Source organism: Cyprinus carpio, chromosome B16 (assembly GCF_018340385.1).
Source record: "Cyprinus carpio isolate SPL01 chromosome B16, ASM1834038v1, whole genome shotgun sequence".
Classification (NCBI taxonomy): domain Eukaryota; kingdom Metazoa; phylum Chordata; class Actinopteri; order Cypriniformes; family Cyprinidae; genus Cyprinus; species Cyprinus carpio.
Window position 1 is genome coordinate 11,489,787 of NC_056612.1, and position 14,281 is coordinate 11,504,067.

Here is a 14,281-nt window from a genome sequence, read left to right on the forward strand (position 1 = left end):
AAAAATGGTGCATTTATGCTCAATTTAAATTTATCATCTCTAGAATGTTTCTGACTTGTGTAATTATTATTTTATTATATTAATTAAAAATAATAAAATAATAAATCATCATCATCATGCTTGATTGTCACATTTGTCACATGTTATGTATAATTGGTATGTCAATAAATCAATAAATAATATGCTTAATGGTCATTTTATTTTGTATATTGTTTGTGTTCAATTTAAACAGCTGTAGCCACCTCAAATTTTGACCATTTCTGACTATAATTGTTAGGCGCGGACATCCAGACCCGAATCTTCAGATTCCTCGGCATTAATGCGGAATCTGGGGCGTCCAGCTTCAGGGATCAATCTCGCATCACACAGACAGACACACTGCGCTGCTGTCAACAAAGAGCGCGCAAGTCTCTACACCACCGCGCGACAGTCCTGCAGCGGCACCTGCTGCTCCTCTGCCATTGGCCTGCTGCCACGTCAATCTAGACAAGCGTCATCCATTCAACGCCATTCATTGGTCGTTTGGCCCTGTCACTCTAACCGTCGCGCGTCTCATTGGCTGTCGAGCGAGAAGCTGCCAGTGCAAAGGCGTGACCGCTCTTTCCTATTCACGAGGCGGGTTTAAAGCGATAGTAAGGGCTTTAATAAGCTTCTGTTTTCTGGAGGGCGGGACAAGGCTCGTAAATCCTGAACGCCATTGGTCAATAGTGAGGAAGCGTCGACGGTTTAGTGAAGTCCTCCGCTTGCCATCACTTCTCTTCACAGTCTGTTTTATTCTCAGAGTGAATGAGTTTGCGGCTTCACGGGAGCGCTGTAATGTGAAAAGCCGCATTTGCACTATTAGTACGCTCGCACTGAAAAGAAAAAAACACGAGAGCACGTTTCTTTTCTCTTCACATCTCTAGTCACATCCCGAGAGTGGATTAACACATTGAAGGTAAGACACGCGTTGTCTTGTATTATGTCCGTATCTCCTTATTCTGTGCCGTGCGCGTGATCGTGCTTCAGTGGGTTATAGGGCCTCGAAATAAAGCCGAAAATGACACCGGAGGGGGACAGTCCCCCCCGAGAATGTGTGTAAAGATCTGGAAAGACCCCCGGCATTAAAATGCGTTGTAAAAAACAGTCACATCGCGGGCACGTTACGTTAACTCGCGTTTGCAGTATCAAAACGTTTTATTAATTATGTATCAAGTCTATTCAAATAGCACGCTCTTTGAGAATCAAGTGGATAGATATATAGTAAATAATTTAAACGCATACAGAGACAATAATGTTTCCTCTTCATATGCAGATACCGTCAGTAATCACCGTTAAAGGGTGTTTCCCTGAGCCATCTTAAGAAAGTATGAACCGTTCTTCCATGCTGCATTAACCCATCAGAGGTGCTCTATTTGTGTCACACACAGCCTAATGCCCGAGGTGTGGTTTCTCCTCTTTGTAGGCTATTGTAGGTCTTCTATAATGAGAATAGATCAGCTTTGCTAGACATACACAAGAACCGACACGGACCCAACCGGCGCGATGTCTCAAAACCTAGTGCACTCCCTACCTAGACAGCACTTTAAGGCAGCTAGACGCGTTCTGGCTGAGTCAGACTGGAACGCGCCTATAATACCAACAATGCCGTATTATAATTATGTTTCCCTGGGAACCGGACGTTACTAGCGGCACTGTAATATTATAATAAAGACGATAGCGCGTGTTTGTAGCTTTTTGCGGCGTCAGGTGCCGAGGATCACCCATGTTAATTATTTTAGTTGGTCTCTCATCTGTTTATATATTCTTATAACACTAGTCAGAAATGAAAGAGCAGCATTAAACCACCCTAAAGTGTGTATATGAGTGAGTGAGTGAGACACAGGACAGTCATGCATCTGTCACAGCCAAAATTATGAACTGCAGATACCAGTCACTGCTCTAAAATTCATACCGACTTCATTGTCTGTACAACAGAGAAGTCTTGATTAACTTGTATTTTGCTACAATTACTGTCACTTTATCCTTATTTCTTTAGTAATATTTCATGCTAAACAAAGAATCATTCCAATATAATATAATTCACCTTCAAAATTTTGAGAGACAGAGAGTGTGACACAACGAAAGAGATACACCCTCAATCTTCTCATATTTGTCACGCACTCAGACAGGTTCACCTCTTGTGAGCAAGACATTAAGTGATCTCATCGTCTCTGTGAGAGGGATGGTGTGGATGGGTAAGGTGTGTGACCTCCATACTTTCCTGAGTAATGAACACATACGCCACACAGATATTTAGGGGCAAATCTAATTATTTGATGGTGAAACATTGAAAAATCAAACACTAGTCTGGATATTGAAGAGCACGTGTCTGTTATGGCACTGCATCTTATGTTTCGCAGTGAGATTTCTCAGGTAATTTGGAAGTTCACAATTCGTGTCCGAATTGTGAAACTGGCTTAATTGTTATGTGGTGGATGGTGCCAACACACTTATAGGAAAACACACCCAAGTGATTGACATGTATAGACTAAACCAGCCAGCATTTACGATCACTCTTTGAGTTCTGCGGAAAATAGCTCTGAAGCCCTCTGGGGAATTTTGTGGACTGGGACAAAGAGCAGATGACAAGAAAAAAAACAAAACCAAGAATTCAGCTAGTACATACACATTCCCTTTGTGTTGCACAATCTTAGTCAGAAAACTTGGAAGGCTGTGCATTGGTGAAGTTCCTGCTTTCGTAACGAAAGGTCTTGAAACAGCGTCGGGTGAGGTCACTACTGCGTCCAGTCAAGCAGGCTGTATTGCCCACAGGCTCCTTCAGTGCCTGGATGTCACAACAGAGTGCTTTGTTATGTAGCCTAATTGATTTGAATATGGATTTATACTGCGTATAACAATACTCTTTTAATCAGGGAGCCTGTTAATCTGAGCGATACTGAAGATCAGAATGGTTTATGATGATCTTTTCTTCTCTAGGGCACTCAAATAAAGTGGAAAGGTGGAAGAGATGCCCTACCCCAATAGACCTAAGTCAGACTATAATTAATTTTTGACAGGATAGAAGATGTACAGTGTGATCACTGGATTTAAAAACATAACTGTTCAGCTGACAAAATGTATTTTCGGAAGAAAAAACTTTCAGTCAACACAAACTATAAATATTGTTTAAAATTGCATGATCTAGTGCCTTATACAGTGTGTTCTATTGTAACACAGCCTCATTTTCATTTGCATTAAATTCAATTAAATTCAAGCCTGACATATGGAAATAACTCACCCAAAGGTTCAATTTCTGTTATTTACTCGCCCTCATGTTGTACCTATATGCCTCTTTTCTTCTGTATGAACACAAAAGGACACACTTTGCAGAAGGCCCATGATGCTCATTTCCACACAAAAAAAGAATGAATGGGGATGAGAAACTTATGTCTTTGGAGTATTTATGACTTCAGTGCTGTATTGCAAACTTTACTTTACATGTAGTACATACATTAGTCTAACTAATAAATAAATATATTCAAAATCATAACCAATTTTCTTGATGCTTATATATATATATATATTAAATGCATATCTGTCTCTCTTTTAGTGCAAAACAGTCTGCTTTACTATTTCACAGATATACAGCTATTGCATTATGTATTTTAAGATTACTTTTATTGTGATATTGAACTAATTATTATTGCCCCAGTGTTGTTTATATATGTATTTAAAGTAATTTCAAAGGCTATTGGGTAACACTTTATTTTACACTGTCCTTGTCACCCATGTTATGTATTTACTATAGTAATAACAGTAAATTATACATAATTACAACAACCAAACACTAATCCTAGCCCTATAGTAAGTATGTTAATCAGTATTTAATTGTATAATTACAAGGTAACAACAACACCTTTAATGAAGTGTAACTGGTTATTACTTGCTAACAATACTTGATTAATTGCCAAAATCATCTGCAGATTACTCAATTATCAAAATAAACAAATAAAAAACAATACATTTTTGGAAATCCACATCTACCGTCCCTGTTTAGTTTAAATAAAGAGAGCAGCAAGGAAACGCTGTGTAACCTCTCTTTTTGTGTTTGGGTTTGAAACATGAGTCTGAGTAAATGGGTGAACTATATCTTTTATATTTTTAGTGTTCAGCTAACTTTAAGATGTAGTCCCCCTCCATAATGCACTAGGTTATAAAATGCAATGATGTAGAATGGGCTGTTTGATAGTACACATCATGGATTGGAATATGTGTTCTGAATGGCCTGTTTTTTTCCTGTAAGGTTAGACCTCATTTCCACTCTTTGCTTTCTGGCCTGGTTGTCACTTCACCGATCCATCAAATTCAGAACATGCACATAGTCCCTCTATCCACCTCAGACACACATGCATTCAAGCACATACACACACTAAGAGGAACAGCACTGCATCAAACCCACGAAAAAAGGCCAAGTGGGTCATTTCTGTCTGTGCTACAATACTTACTCCTATCTCAGTTTAACATTGATTTCCACCGTAAGTCTAAACACTGTGGTGGTATAAAACATTGCTCTGATTTAACCAAAAAGACAAGGTTTAGCTGGTTAGCATGGATCTGCTAGCTGATGCTGGTAGTTGTAACTAGACCATCTGGCTGCAAAAAGCCCAAATTTTTATTTAACAAGGATGCATTAAATTGATCAAAAGTGTCATCACATTAAGAAATGACATTTTAAAATATATATATAAAAAAGAAAACAGTTATTAAGTTGTAAAATTATTTCACAATTTTACTGTTTTATTGTATTTTAAATCATAGAAATGCAGTCTTAGTGAGCATAAGAGACTTCTTTCAAAAACAGTAAAAAATCTTACCGACAGCAAACATTTGAACTTTTGCCTTTCATCATGATGTTTTTCCAGCATCCACGGAGTAGTATTAGCATTAGTCACATTTACATCTCATGTGATTGGCTCAAAAAATCACATGAACAACGATGGCAGATATTGTGTTCGCCTGCGTCAGCCAAGCAACTGCCGTTAAAATGAATAGGAATGCTAATGGAGCATCCCAAACAGCCTGACAAAACATTATTGGTTCTACAAATAGATAAACGTACTTTTGGTCCGATAAGAAGTAGATGGGTGAAGTGTACAGTAAAATATATGTTAAATGTTCTTCTGTAATGCTGTGGTGCAGAATCCTAATTTAGTTATCTAATAACGCTGGCATTTTATATTCCGAATGTTGTTGGCTCTTTGGAAATTGCTTTTGTTCCTGTTGAATCTTTGGATCAAAAGCATCTCCTAAATGCATAAATGTCAATGTAAATGCAGATATTCAGCAGCAAGACCCAAAATACATGAATGTATATGTTGGTGTGCATTTTCACCATCAGATTTGTACAGCCTTTGCACAGTCATGTGCATATTTTCTCATTTGCATACTGTTACTGAGGCTCTCAATCAGACCGTCCTTCAGTATAACTCCAATATTAAATGTCACAATACTGTAATCCTCTTTCTGTTTCTCTCTCCAGCACTCTTTGTCTGTTGGTTTGTCTCTCAGCGTTCCTATCTGTTCTTTGTGATTGATGGACTTGTTGATTGCCTCAGTGGCATCATAATGATGATGGGTATAATTCTATAAAGGGTAATGATCGGTCTCTCTGCTGTGCTTCCTCCATAAAGAGTTACAACTCTCTCTTTCTTTCTCCTACACAGTGCTACAACCATGTCCAGGCCAGCGGGAGGCAGTGTTAATGATGTCACCCACTTCCTGTCCACGGGGGCGGGGCCTGCGTCACCAACCTCAGTGTTCTCCGCCTCCAGCCAAGCTGATTGGGCGGCTAAGAGACTCGTATGGGTGCCTTCAGAGAAACATGGGTTTGAGGTAAGATTGATACAAAGTGTGGTTGAGCAGCATGTATTTTTTTTTTAATCTGTTGACGATATTTCAGAGAGTATAATGGACACCATATGGACAAAAATAACATACCAGTACAGCTGAACACACCGGTACAACTCACTGCATGATGTAGCCTAAAGAATGCAGTCATATGCCCTAGAATTCAAGAGATTAGGGAAAATGCCCCTGTATGAGATTTTGTCTCATATTTATATCATATGATATAGTTAAGCAATATAAGATGAGCAATGAGTGCTATATCACACGATTGCTGTTTTTGTCCCAAAAAGCAAGAGTGCAAGTGTGATATTGATTTTATACAACAGTTCAGTAAATAAGAACTTAATATTTTTATATTTTATACACAGTATTGTCTGTTTTTGATTAGTTTTGCCAATGCAAATATTACCTATTAAAGCCACATCAGAAGTGTTGTTCACCTCTGTTATGGGGGGAACTAGGCGAGAGGCATGCGGATCCATATGCGAGGCTTTAATTAGACAGAGACATGGTCATAAAACAGGCATGGGTCAGACAATGGCAAACAGGTATATTGAGGGCAAGACAGAAGAGTAATGCAAAACGGGCGTGGTCGATCAGTGGCTAACAATATCCAGAAGACTTGACAAGAGGCGTAATCCGACAACATGAGAAATAGTCCAGGCAAGGTGCAAACATAGTCCGAACAGCAACACGAAAGGATAATCCAAAATACACAGGCAAGAATCTAAACACGGGAAAACAGGCAATGCAAGACTATGACTAGACTTTGACTAGAACTAGAAACTGAAACAGGGAAGTGGCACCGTAAAGTAGCTATCGACTAACACAGTGACACGCTAAACAATACTCGTAGGGATGCACGATAAATATCGGCACGATATTTAATGCGCATCTCGTCAGTAAAACCTGTTCTGTAATCAGTGGTAAATCTCTACATGTGTGTGCTTTCACATGGAGCAGCATTTATTACACAGAACCGTTGTTCACAGACAAGCTGCACAAAACCACAATCAAATTTTGAGCATGTTTTGCGCAGCTTGTCAGTGAGCAACGGCTCTGTGTAGTAAATCCTGCTCCACGTGAAAGCACGCACATGTAGAGATTTGTCGTGAATGGTTGTTTGAAACTGATTCTTATAGTGGGTGTAATTGGTAGCAGATGTGTGTGAGTGGTTTCAGGTGAGCTTGTGATTAGTGCAATGGAGCATGGAAAATGTAGTCCAGGGTGATGTGTAACAGTCTGTGTGGTGTGAGAGTCATTATATAGGGAGGGAGACCTCTGGTGGCAAGTGGATGGAAGTTCATGGACAGGATTCGTGACAACCTCCAAGTAACGCAATTTCTGAATGAATCCGCATTTTGAAAGAATGAGGTGAACCAATGATTCAATGGGCCATTCATAAAGAGTGCAGTTTACTTATTTCCTGAATGATTCAACCATATAAACAAATGAACGAATGAATGAATGAATGTCTCAATGTCTTATTCATTAAAATATTTACTGCCACCTACTGGCAGTTTTAGATTCTTACGTAAAGTCTCATTTCATTAAAAGACAATTTCATATTTACTTATTAATAAAAAATCTGGAAAAAAAAATAATTAAAGGGATAGTTCACACAAAATTGAAAAAAGTAAAAAAAAAAATGAAAAAATAAAAATTTCTAAAGCAATTTTTTGTAATATATATTTCATGCTTTTCTCATATAACACAATAATGGCTTTAAATTCTTTAAAATTTTAATTGTAATCTATCTATCTATCTATCTATACAGTACACAAACATACGCATATGTATATACAGTATATATATATATATATATATGTGTGTGTGTGTGTGTGTGTGTGTGTGTGTGTGTGTGTGTGTGTGTGTGTGTGTGTGTGTGTGCGTGTACATTAATTTGGCATAATATTTACAAAATTAGAAACAAATAATTTGAACATGGATAAAAAATCCCTGGAAAAACAACAACAATACTTTAAATAGAAACCTCTTGATTCTGTAATCCTATTATACTATAATCCTATTATATAAAAACATTGTTACTTAAAAGGAAGTAGACATTGTAACCAACAGTGTACTTAGTAATCTGATTATGTCTGGGTTCACTGGGAATCATATTTTGTCAAATAAAGACCAGGTGACACATACAGAACACAGTGAATATGACATGGATAATAATAAGAAATATAATAATAAATTATCAGGCAGAAAGTAGCCAGTATGAAAACAAAGGAAACAGGAAGGCTTTTCCAAACTGTGACAACAGTGACTTCAGGAAGAATTCAAAGAAGATAAAAAAATAAAAATCACTACAAAATTACCATAAAAGTGGTCCATGTGACTCATAAGCTACATTCCATAGATTTTGTCACAGTAATGATTTTTGTGTCTGAAATTTTTTAAGGTTGTTAATGACTGAAAATCTTCCCCTCCATAACTTTTAAATCTCATTTGTCGTGCTAGGTTTGGTTCTTGTGTCTTTTGTGATTACAAACTGAGTTTGAATATTCTTCAAAATTTCAGTTCCGCTGAAAAACTAAAGGCACATCACTAAGATTTAAAACTTAATAACGGTGAATAAATGATCACAAAATGAGCCAGATCTATTAGATGGTCAGGTTCTTGAGGAGCAGATTACAAACCATGACAGGAAGCTCTAATCTGCTGCTCACCTTTTGACCTTGTTTATGTTGTTCTCCGTCTAGGTAAAGTTTCCGATCTGAAAAGCTACTTCTGTGCAGCCCACCCAACAAACACGTGCTTGAGTCAGGGCTTTAGTGATTTGATATGACACTATGAATAGCGCAATACACTTGTTGAGCCAGTGGTTGCCAAACGTCACCGCAATTCAAAATGAGGCCTCGTCATGAAGTGTCCCATGTTGAGAATGTGACTGACTGCCAGAGAGAATAGAGAGGGATATCTCAGCACTTCCTGTTGGAGGTCATGAAGGCGGCACTCTATACACTCTCTGTCTATGTCTCAGTATATCTATTTCTGTTTCTCAATCTCTGACACACTCCCTCTTCAGACTGTCTGTCTCCATCAAACATGAATGTATTCTCTGTTTCCTACAAAGTGATTATGCCTGTGTGAGAAAGTCAGTCTGGGTATTAAACATCATTATCAATCTTTGAAATATTGAAACTGTGTGTGTTTATCTCACAATGATGTTTGAATAAACCCACTAAAGTCCCACTGTGCTATGGTAACATTTCTGGCAGCATTAAGCAAAAATAAATAAGTAAATATGTAAGTAAATATTTTGAATTGTTTATAATTTAAAAATTTTTTTTATAATATAATAATCTATATAATTTTATATAAAAAAATATAAAATAAGACTAATATGAAAACATAATATTGTGTTTTATATAGTTTTATGTTTTATATAGTTTTAGTTTTATGTTTTATACTAAATATATTTATTTTTTATTGCATTACAGTACGGAGACATAAATGTGCTTACTTGTCATGAAAATAATGTCATTCTATATATAGATATATATATAAATACCCGATTAACCGCATCCAAAATAAAGGTTTTTGTTTGTATAATATATTTGTGTACTGTGTATATTTATTATGTATGTACATTTAAATATTTTCAAAATATATGCTGTATGTGTGTGTATTTTTTATATGCATAATAAACAACAGAGTACACACACATATATTATGTAAACAATATTTTTTATTTTAAATACATACTTTTATTTTATATATATATATATATATATATGTGCAAACTTTATAAAACATTTATGTTTGTTTTTGCATCCACATAACATTTTTCTAAACGCTAAAAAATAAATATTAATATATTTACATTTAAATAACATTTGTAAATAAATATCATAGTATCACGTTGTACTTCATTTAATGCGATACTGAATTTTTATTTATTTATTTATTGCGTTATAATACTGAGTCATAAATGTGCTTGTCATTAAAAAATGTCGCTCGTTATTTGTTTGGAGTGAAATATGATGTAGACATTTTTTGTAAGCCAACAGCATTTGACAGTGATCATGACTTTAATAAAGGACATTGACACAGTGACACATCAGCCTCAAATGTGTTGATAACACATTCCTTGAAAGACGTTTTACAAAGAGCACATTCACGTAGTCTCTCATCATCCTTTATTTTTCTGCCTGTGTTTCATTTGGTCAGTCTGCAAGCATGCGCGAGGAGCGAGGCGACGAGGTGGATGTGGAGCTTACAGACAGTGGGAAGAAGCTGACGCTTTCGAGGGAGGAGCTCCAGCGGATGAACCCACCTCGATTCAGTAAAGTTGAAGACATGGCCGATCTCACGTGCCTCAATGAGGCCTCTGTCTTAAACAACCTACGAGAGAGATACTATTCAGGACTCATATATGTGAGTGTTTCCCTTTAGTCAGAATTGTTCTCCACGTGTGTCTAGAAATCATTAAATCCTGCCACATGCCTGCCACTGTGCCCTGCCATCACATGAGTGTGTGTGGACATGTGTGAGCAAGCAAGAAGGATAGTGTTACACACACACACACACACACACACACACACACACACACACACACACACACACACACACACTTGTTTGTTCATCACAGGCTCACAGTTCAAATTTCTGCTCAGGTTTCATGCTGAATGCAGCAAAGAAAGTACAAACACATGCACAGATGCACTCATGCACACACAAGATCAAGGGCCCTTATTCATAACGCATCTGTCAAAAGAGTCACTTGAGCCCAGTGTTTACTTCACCCGACTTGGTACAGTAATCAAATTTAAATGAGTGCATAAGATCATGTTGATTTGGAAATTTCACATTTCGGTGTTTGTGGATGTATATATATATATATATATAATATTCAGAACAGGCATCATATTTCTGACCTTTGTGTACAGTGGCAAGCATGCCTCTTTTGACTATAAGCATGATGTCTGGTCCACTTCACAAAAAAATTGTTGCTGGGTTTACATCCAACTATTTTTATAATGTTTTGAAATTCACGCTTAAAAAATGGAATGGAAATAATCAATATGTGTGTAAACTCTAAAAATTTGCATAAAAGTTTCCATGCTGGGATGAGCAAGAGCAGTTTGGCATGCTGTTTTTGTTAAATGTTAGTATATACTGTACAATTAATATATAAATATGTTTAAATATTTGATTCAGTTTTTTTTCTATAATGTCAAATGTTATTTCTAAAATTATATGGTGTTTTATTAAAATTGACTAAAACAATATGGTAAATGTATTGTTATTAGTAGAAGTAGTAGTAACATAACTTCAAAAATAAGTTCTGCTTATGAATATCTAATTTACTTGCAACTAAGTGCATAAGAAAACTAGGGCTGAACAATTAATCAAAATAAAATCGAAACCATGATATGGCTTTGTTTGATTATCAAAATTAATTTATTTAAATAAATATGTTTGCCAGTAACCCTTTGATTTTCCATCAGAATAAAATATCAATCAAATCTTAAAATAAGAAAATTAAGACACCATTACTATTATTGTAATTTTACAGTTGTACTGTAAAACAAAATTATAATTATTATTATAATTATTTTTTCAACTATTTTTTTATTTTACACTGAGATCCTTTTTTAAAGTCTAAAGTCTTATAATATTTAATATTTCCTTTAATATTTAATTTAGTAATAATAATAATAATAATAATTGTCACATTAATTTATAATCACATTTTTGCGTAAATTGTGCAACCATTTTGTTTAGTATTCAATTTAATAACAATAATAATAATAACAATTGTAACATTGATTTATAATCACATTTTTGTGTAAATTGTGCAACCATTTTGTTTAATATTTAATTTAATATTAATAATAATAACAATCGTTACATTGATTTATAATCAAACATTTTTGCATAAATTGGGCAACCCTTCAAACACGTGCATCAAACCTAAAGCTCATTAACTCATAATTCTTCCTTAAAATCTCTTATTGTACCAGCCTACCCAAAATGTGCTTTGGACTGATAAAAACCAGAGCACTCTGACTTCAGAAGGCTGGCTGAAGGCAGCCAATTAGATCTGAGCTTCTGATTTTTGCAAGTACTGTAAGTGCTAGTTTTGTGTGCAGTGTCCATCAGGCAGTCTGTGGCTGGTCTGTCTGAGCAACTCTGCCAAGAATATATTCTATATACAGTATTCAACATCATTTCCATCCGTCTGAGTTCTTGTGTTTGTGTGTGACACCCGACAGACATACTCCGGCCTGTTTTGTGTGGTGATCAACCCCTATAAGAACCTGCCCATCTATACAGAATCCATCATAGAGATGTATCGTGGGAAGAAACGGCACGAGATGCCCCCACATATCTACGCCATATCGGAGGCGGCCTACAGGAGCATGCTGCAAGGTACCATGGCAACCAGCTAACCTGCTTCAGTTTATGTGAATTTATTCATACACCTCTGCATCGCAGTATTTAGACAGAAGAGGCAGTTTCATGTTGCTGCATGAAGATTGAATTCTTTCACATACTTAGTAGTAACAATGTGAAACCCCAGGCATGACTGAGACACAGAGATTTGGCATTTTCACCCTGTATCCTGCTTTTCAGGGTGTGTCTGTGTTTAATAAACTGGCCTGACTGGTGTGTGTGTGCATGTGGTTTCTTAGAAAAAAGAGCCATGGCAATTATGCCATGGATCTTAAATCATTTCTAATAAATGACATAATGACATAATTTAGTTTTTTAACTGTCAGAAAGATTTACTGCTCTGATTTCTTTTTTAAACACTTTAAGAGAAGAATTGCAGTTTACCACACAAATATACAAAAAATACAACTGGAAGCCAATTTATAAACATTAATTATCAATTTAATTAGTTAATTAATGAATTAACTAGTCTTGAAGGTACAGGTTTGATGTAGAACTGGTGCGCTGTAGGTCTGTTCTGATTGGGTTGCGAGCAGCAGAGAAAAATGCTAAATGCAGATAGTTGAAATGCAACAATCATATAATCATGCATAGTTAAAATAGCAAAATAGGCTTATCAACTTCTAAAAGCGAGGGGAAAACACTCATCTTTTGTTGTTGACTACTGTGTTTTGCCACAAATTCATCTGTCAATAGGGACTATGGCTAATGCTAATATACTTTAGCCTTGTGCTTGTTGTCATAAACAGTTACTGTGCACTGTTATTTTAGTATTATTTATGTATCATACTCTGTCTATTTGGTAGTTTTGTCATTTGATTTTGTGTACTAATTTTTTATATTTCTATGTAGCTTTTTCTATTCAGTTTTAGTTTTAGTAATTGTAGTATTTCAATTTCTAGTACTTCATTTCATTTTTTTTTTTTTTTTACCTAATATACATATGTATATGTATTATTGTATTTTACCTTTATTTCATTTACCAAAATACAACAACTAAATAAGTAAATAAATAGTTAAATAAACAAAATGTGTTGGGTCACAACATGTGTCCAACATGTCCTGAAGCTAAAACCGATTCAAAATCAAAATCAAAATGAAAGTAGATGCTCTCAAAATTATTATATTTGTGTAACTGTGTCAGTTACATTCAGTGTACTACCTTAGAATCTTATAATTAAGTTATTATTTCTGAGCATGAGTTCATAGGTTTCTTCTCTCAAATAAAAAAATTTCCTATTCACAGTTACAAAATTCACATAATTCAAAGTCACTGTAATTGTTGATTTGTTATGCTAATGTCCCTCTTCATGTGTGTTGTTTCCCTCACACAGACAGAGAAGATCAGGCCATCCTGTGCACGTGAGTTTCCACTGGCTGCATATTTGACTTTGACCACATATTTCAGTAGAAAGTACAGAAAATATGCTTTTTCAGATGATTAGAAATCAATCAACACTTAACTGAACATTTAATGTGGAGAAGTTAGACAGTTTTACAGCATAAGGAGAGATGTAGCTATTTGCCCCATCAGAAGCCTATTGACTGTAAAAAGACATAGTTACCAGAAGATTTTGCCCTGCTTGTTCTCTCAAGCCTGGTATAATGCATAAAAACTTCATTTAGACAGACAATCAAAACATGTTTTTTCCATCATTTTCGTTCCCTTTAATGGCGTGTGTTGCTAATTTTATTTCAGCATATGTGTTTTGTATCTTGTTAAAACCTAAGCCATCTGCTAGAATTTGTTTGAATAACTCTGAAAATAGTCTAAACCAATTTTACAGCAGAAGGTGGTTTATTTGTACTGTTTATATACGTGTGTGTGTGTGTGTTCAGAGGGGAATCTGGTGCAGGAAAGACGGAGAACACAAAAAAAGTGATTCAGTATCTGGCACATGTGGCGTCCTCACACAAGTCTGGCACTCTGGGTCGTCCCAAAGACAGCGCCCTACAGGTAAGCATGGGGAGTTATAAGGGAGAGAAAAGGCAGCTGTTTCTA

The 14,281-nt window shown here is 35.9% G+C and overlaps 1 protein-coding gene across 8 annotated transcripts in view; it reads left to right on the top strand.

The window, feature by feature from the left end:
• Window positions 1-750: 750 nt before the first annotated feature.
• The window catches only part of LOC109105750 (myosin-10-like), a 38,148-nt gene continuing 24,617 nt past the window's right edge, over window positions 751-14,281 (top strand). For all 8 annotated transcript variants that reach the window (XM_042740733.1, XM_042740735.1, XM_042740738.1 and 5 more), the window contains exons 1-6: window positions 751-937; window positions 5,685-5,853; window positions 10,051-10,257; window positions 12,099-12,255; window positions 13,614-13,641; window positions 14,119-14,236. In XM_042740733.1, coding sequence (XP_042596667.1) covers window positions 5,695-5,853; window positions 10,051-10,257; window positions 12,099-12,255; window positions 13,614-13,641; window positions 14,119-14,236 — 669 coding nt within the window. In that variant the 5' untranslated portion in view covers window positions 751-937; window positions 5,685-5,694. The remainder of the gene's footprint in view (window positions 938-5,684; window positions 5,854-10,050; window positions 10,258-12,098; window positions 12,256-13,613; window positions 13,642-14,118; window positions 14,237-14,281) is intronic.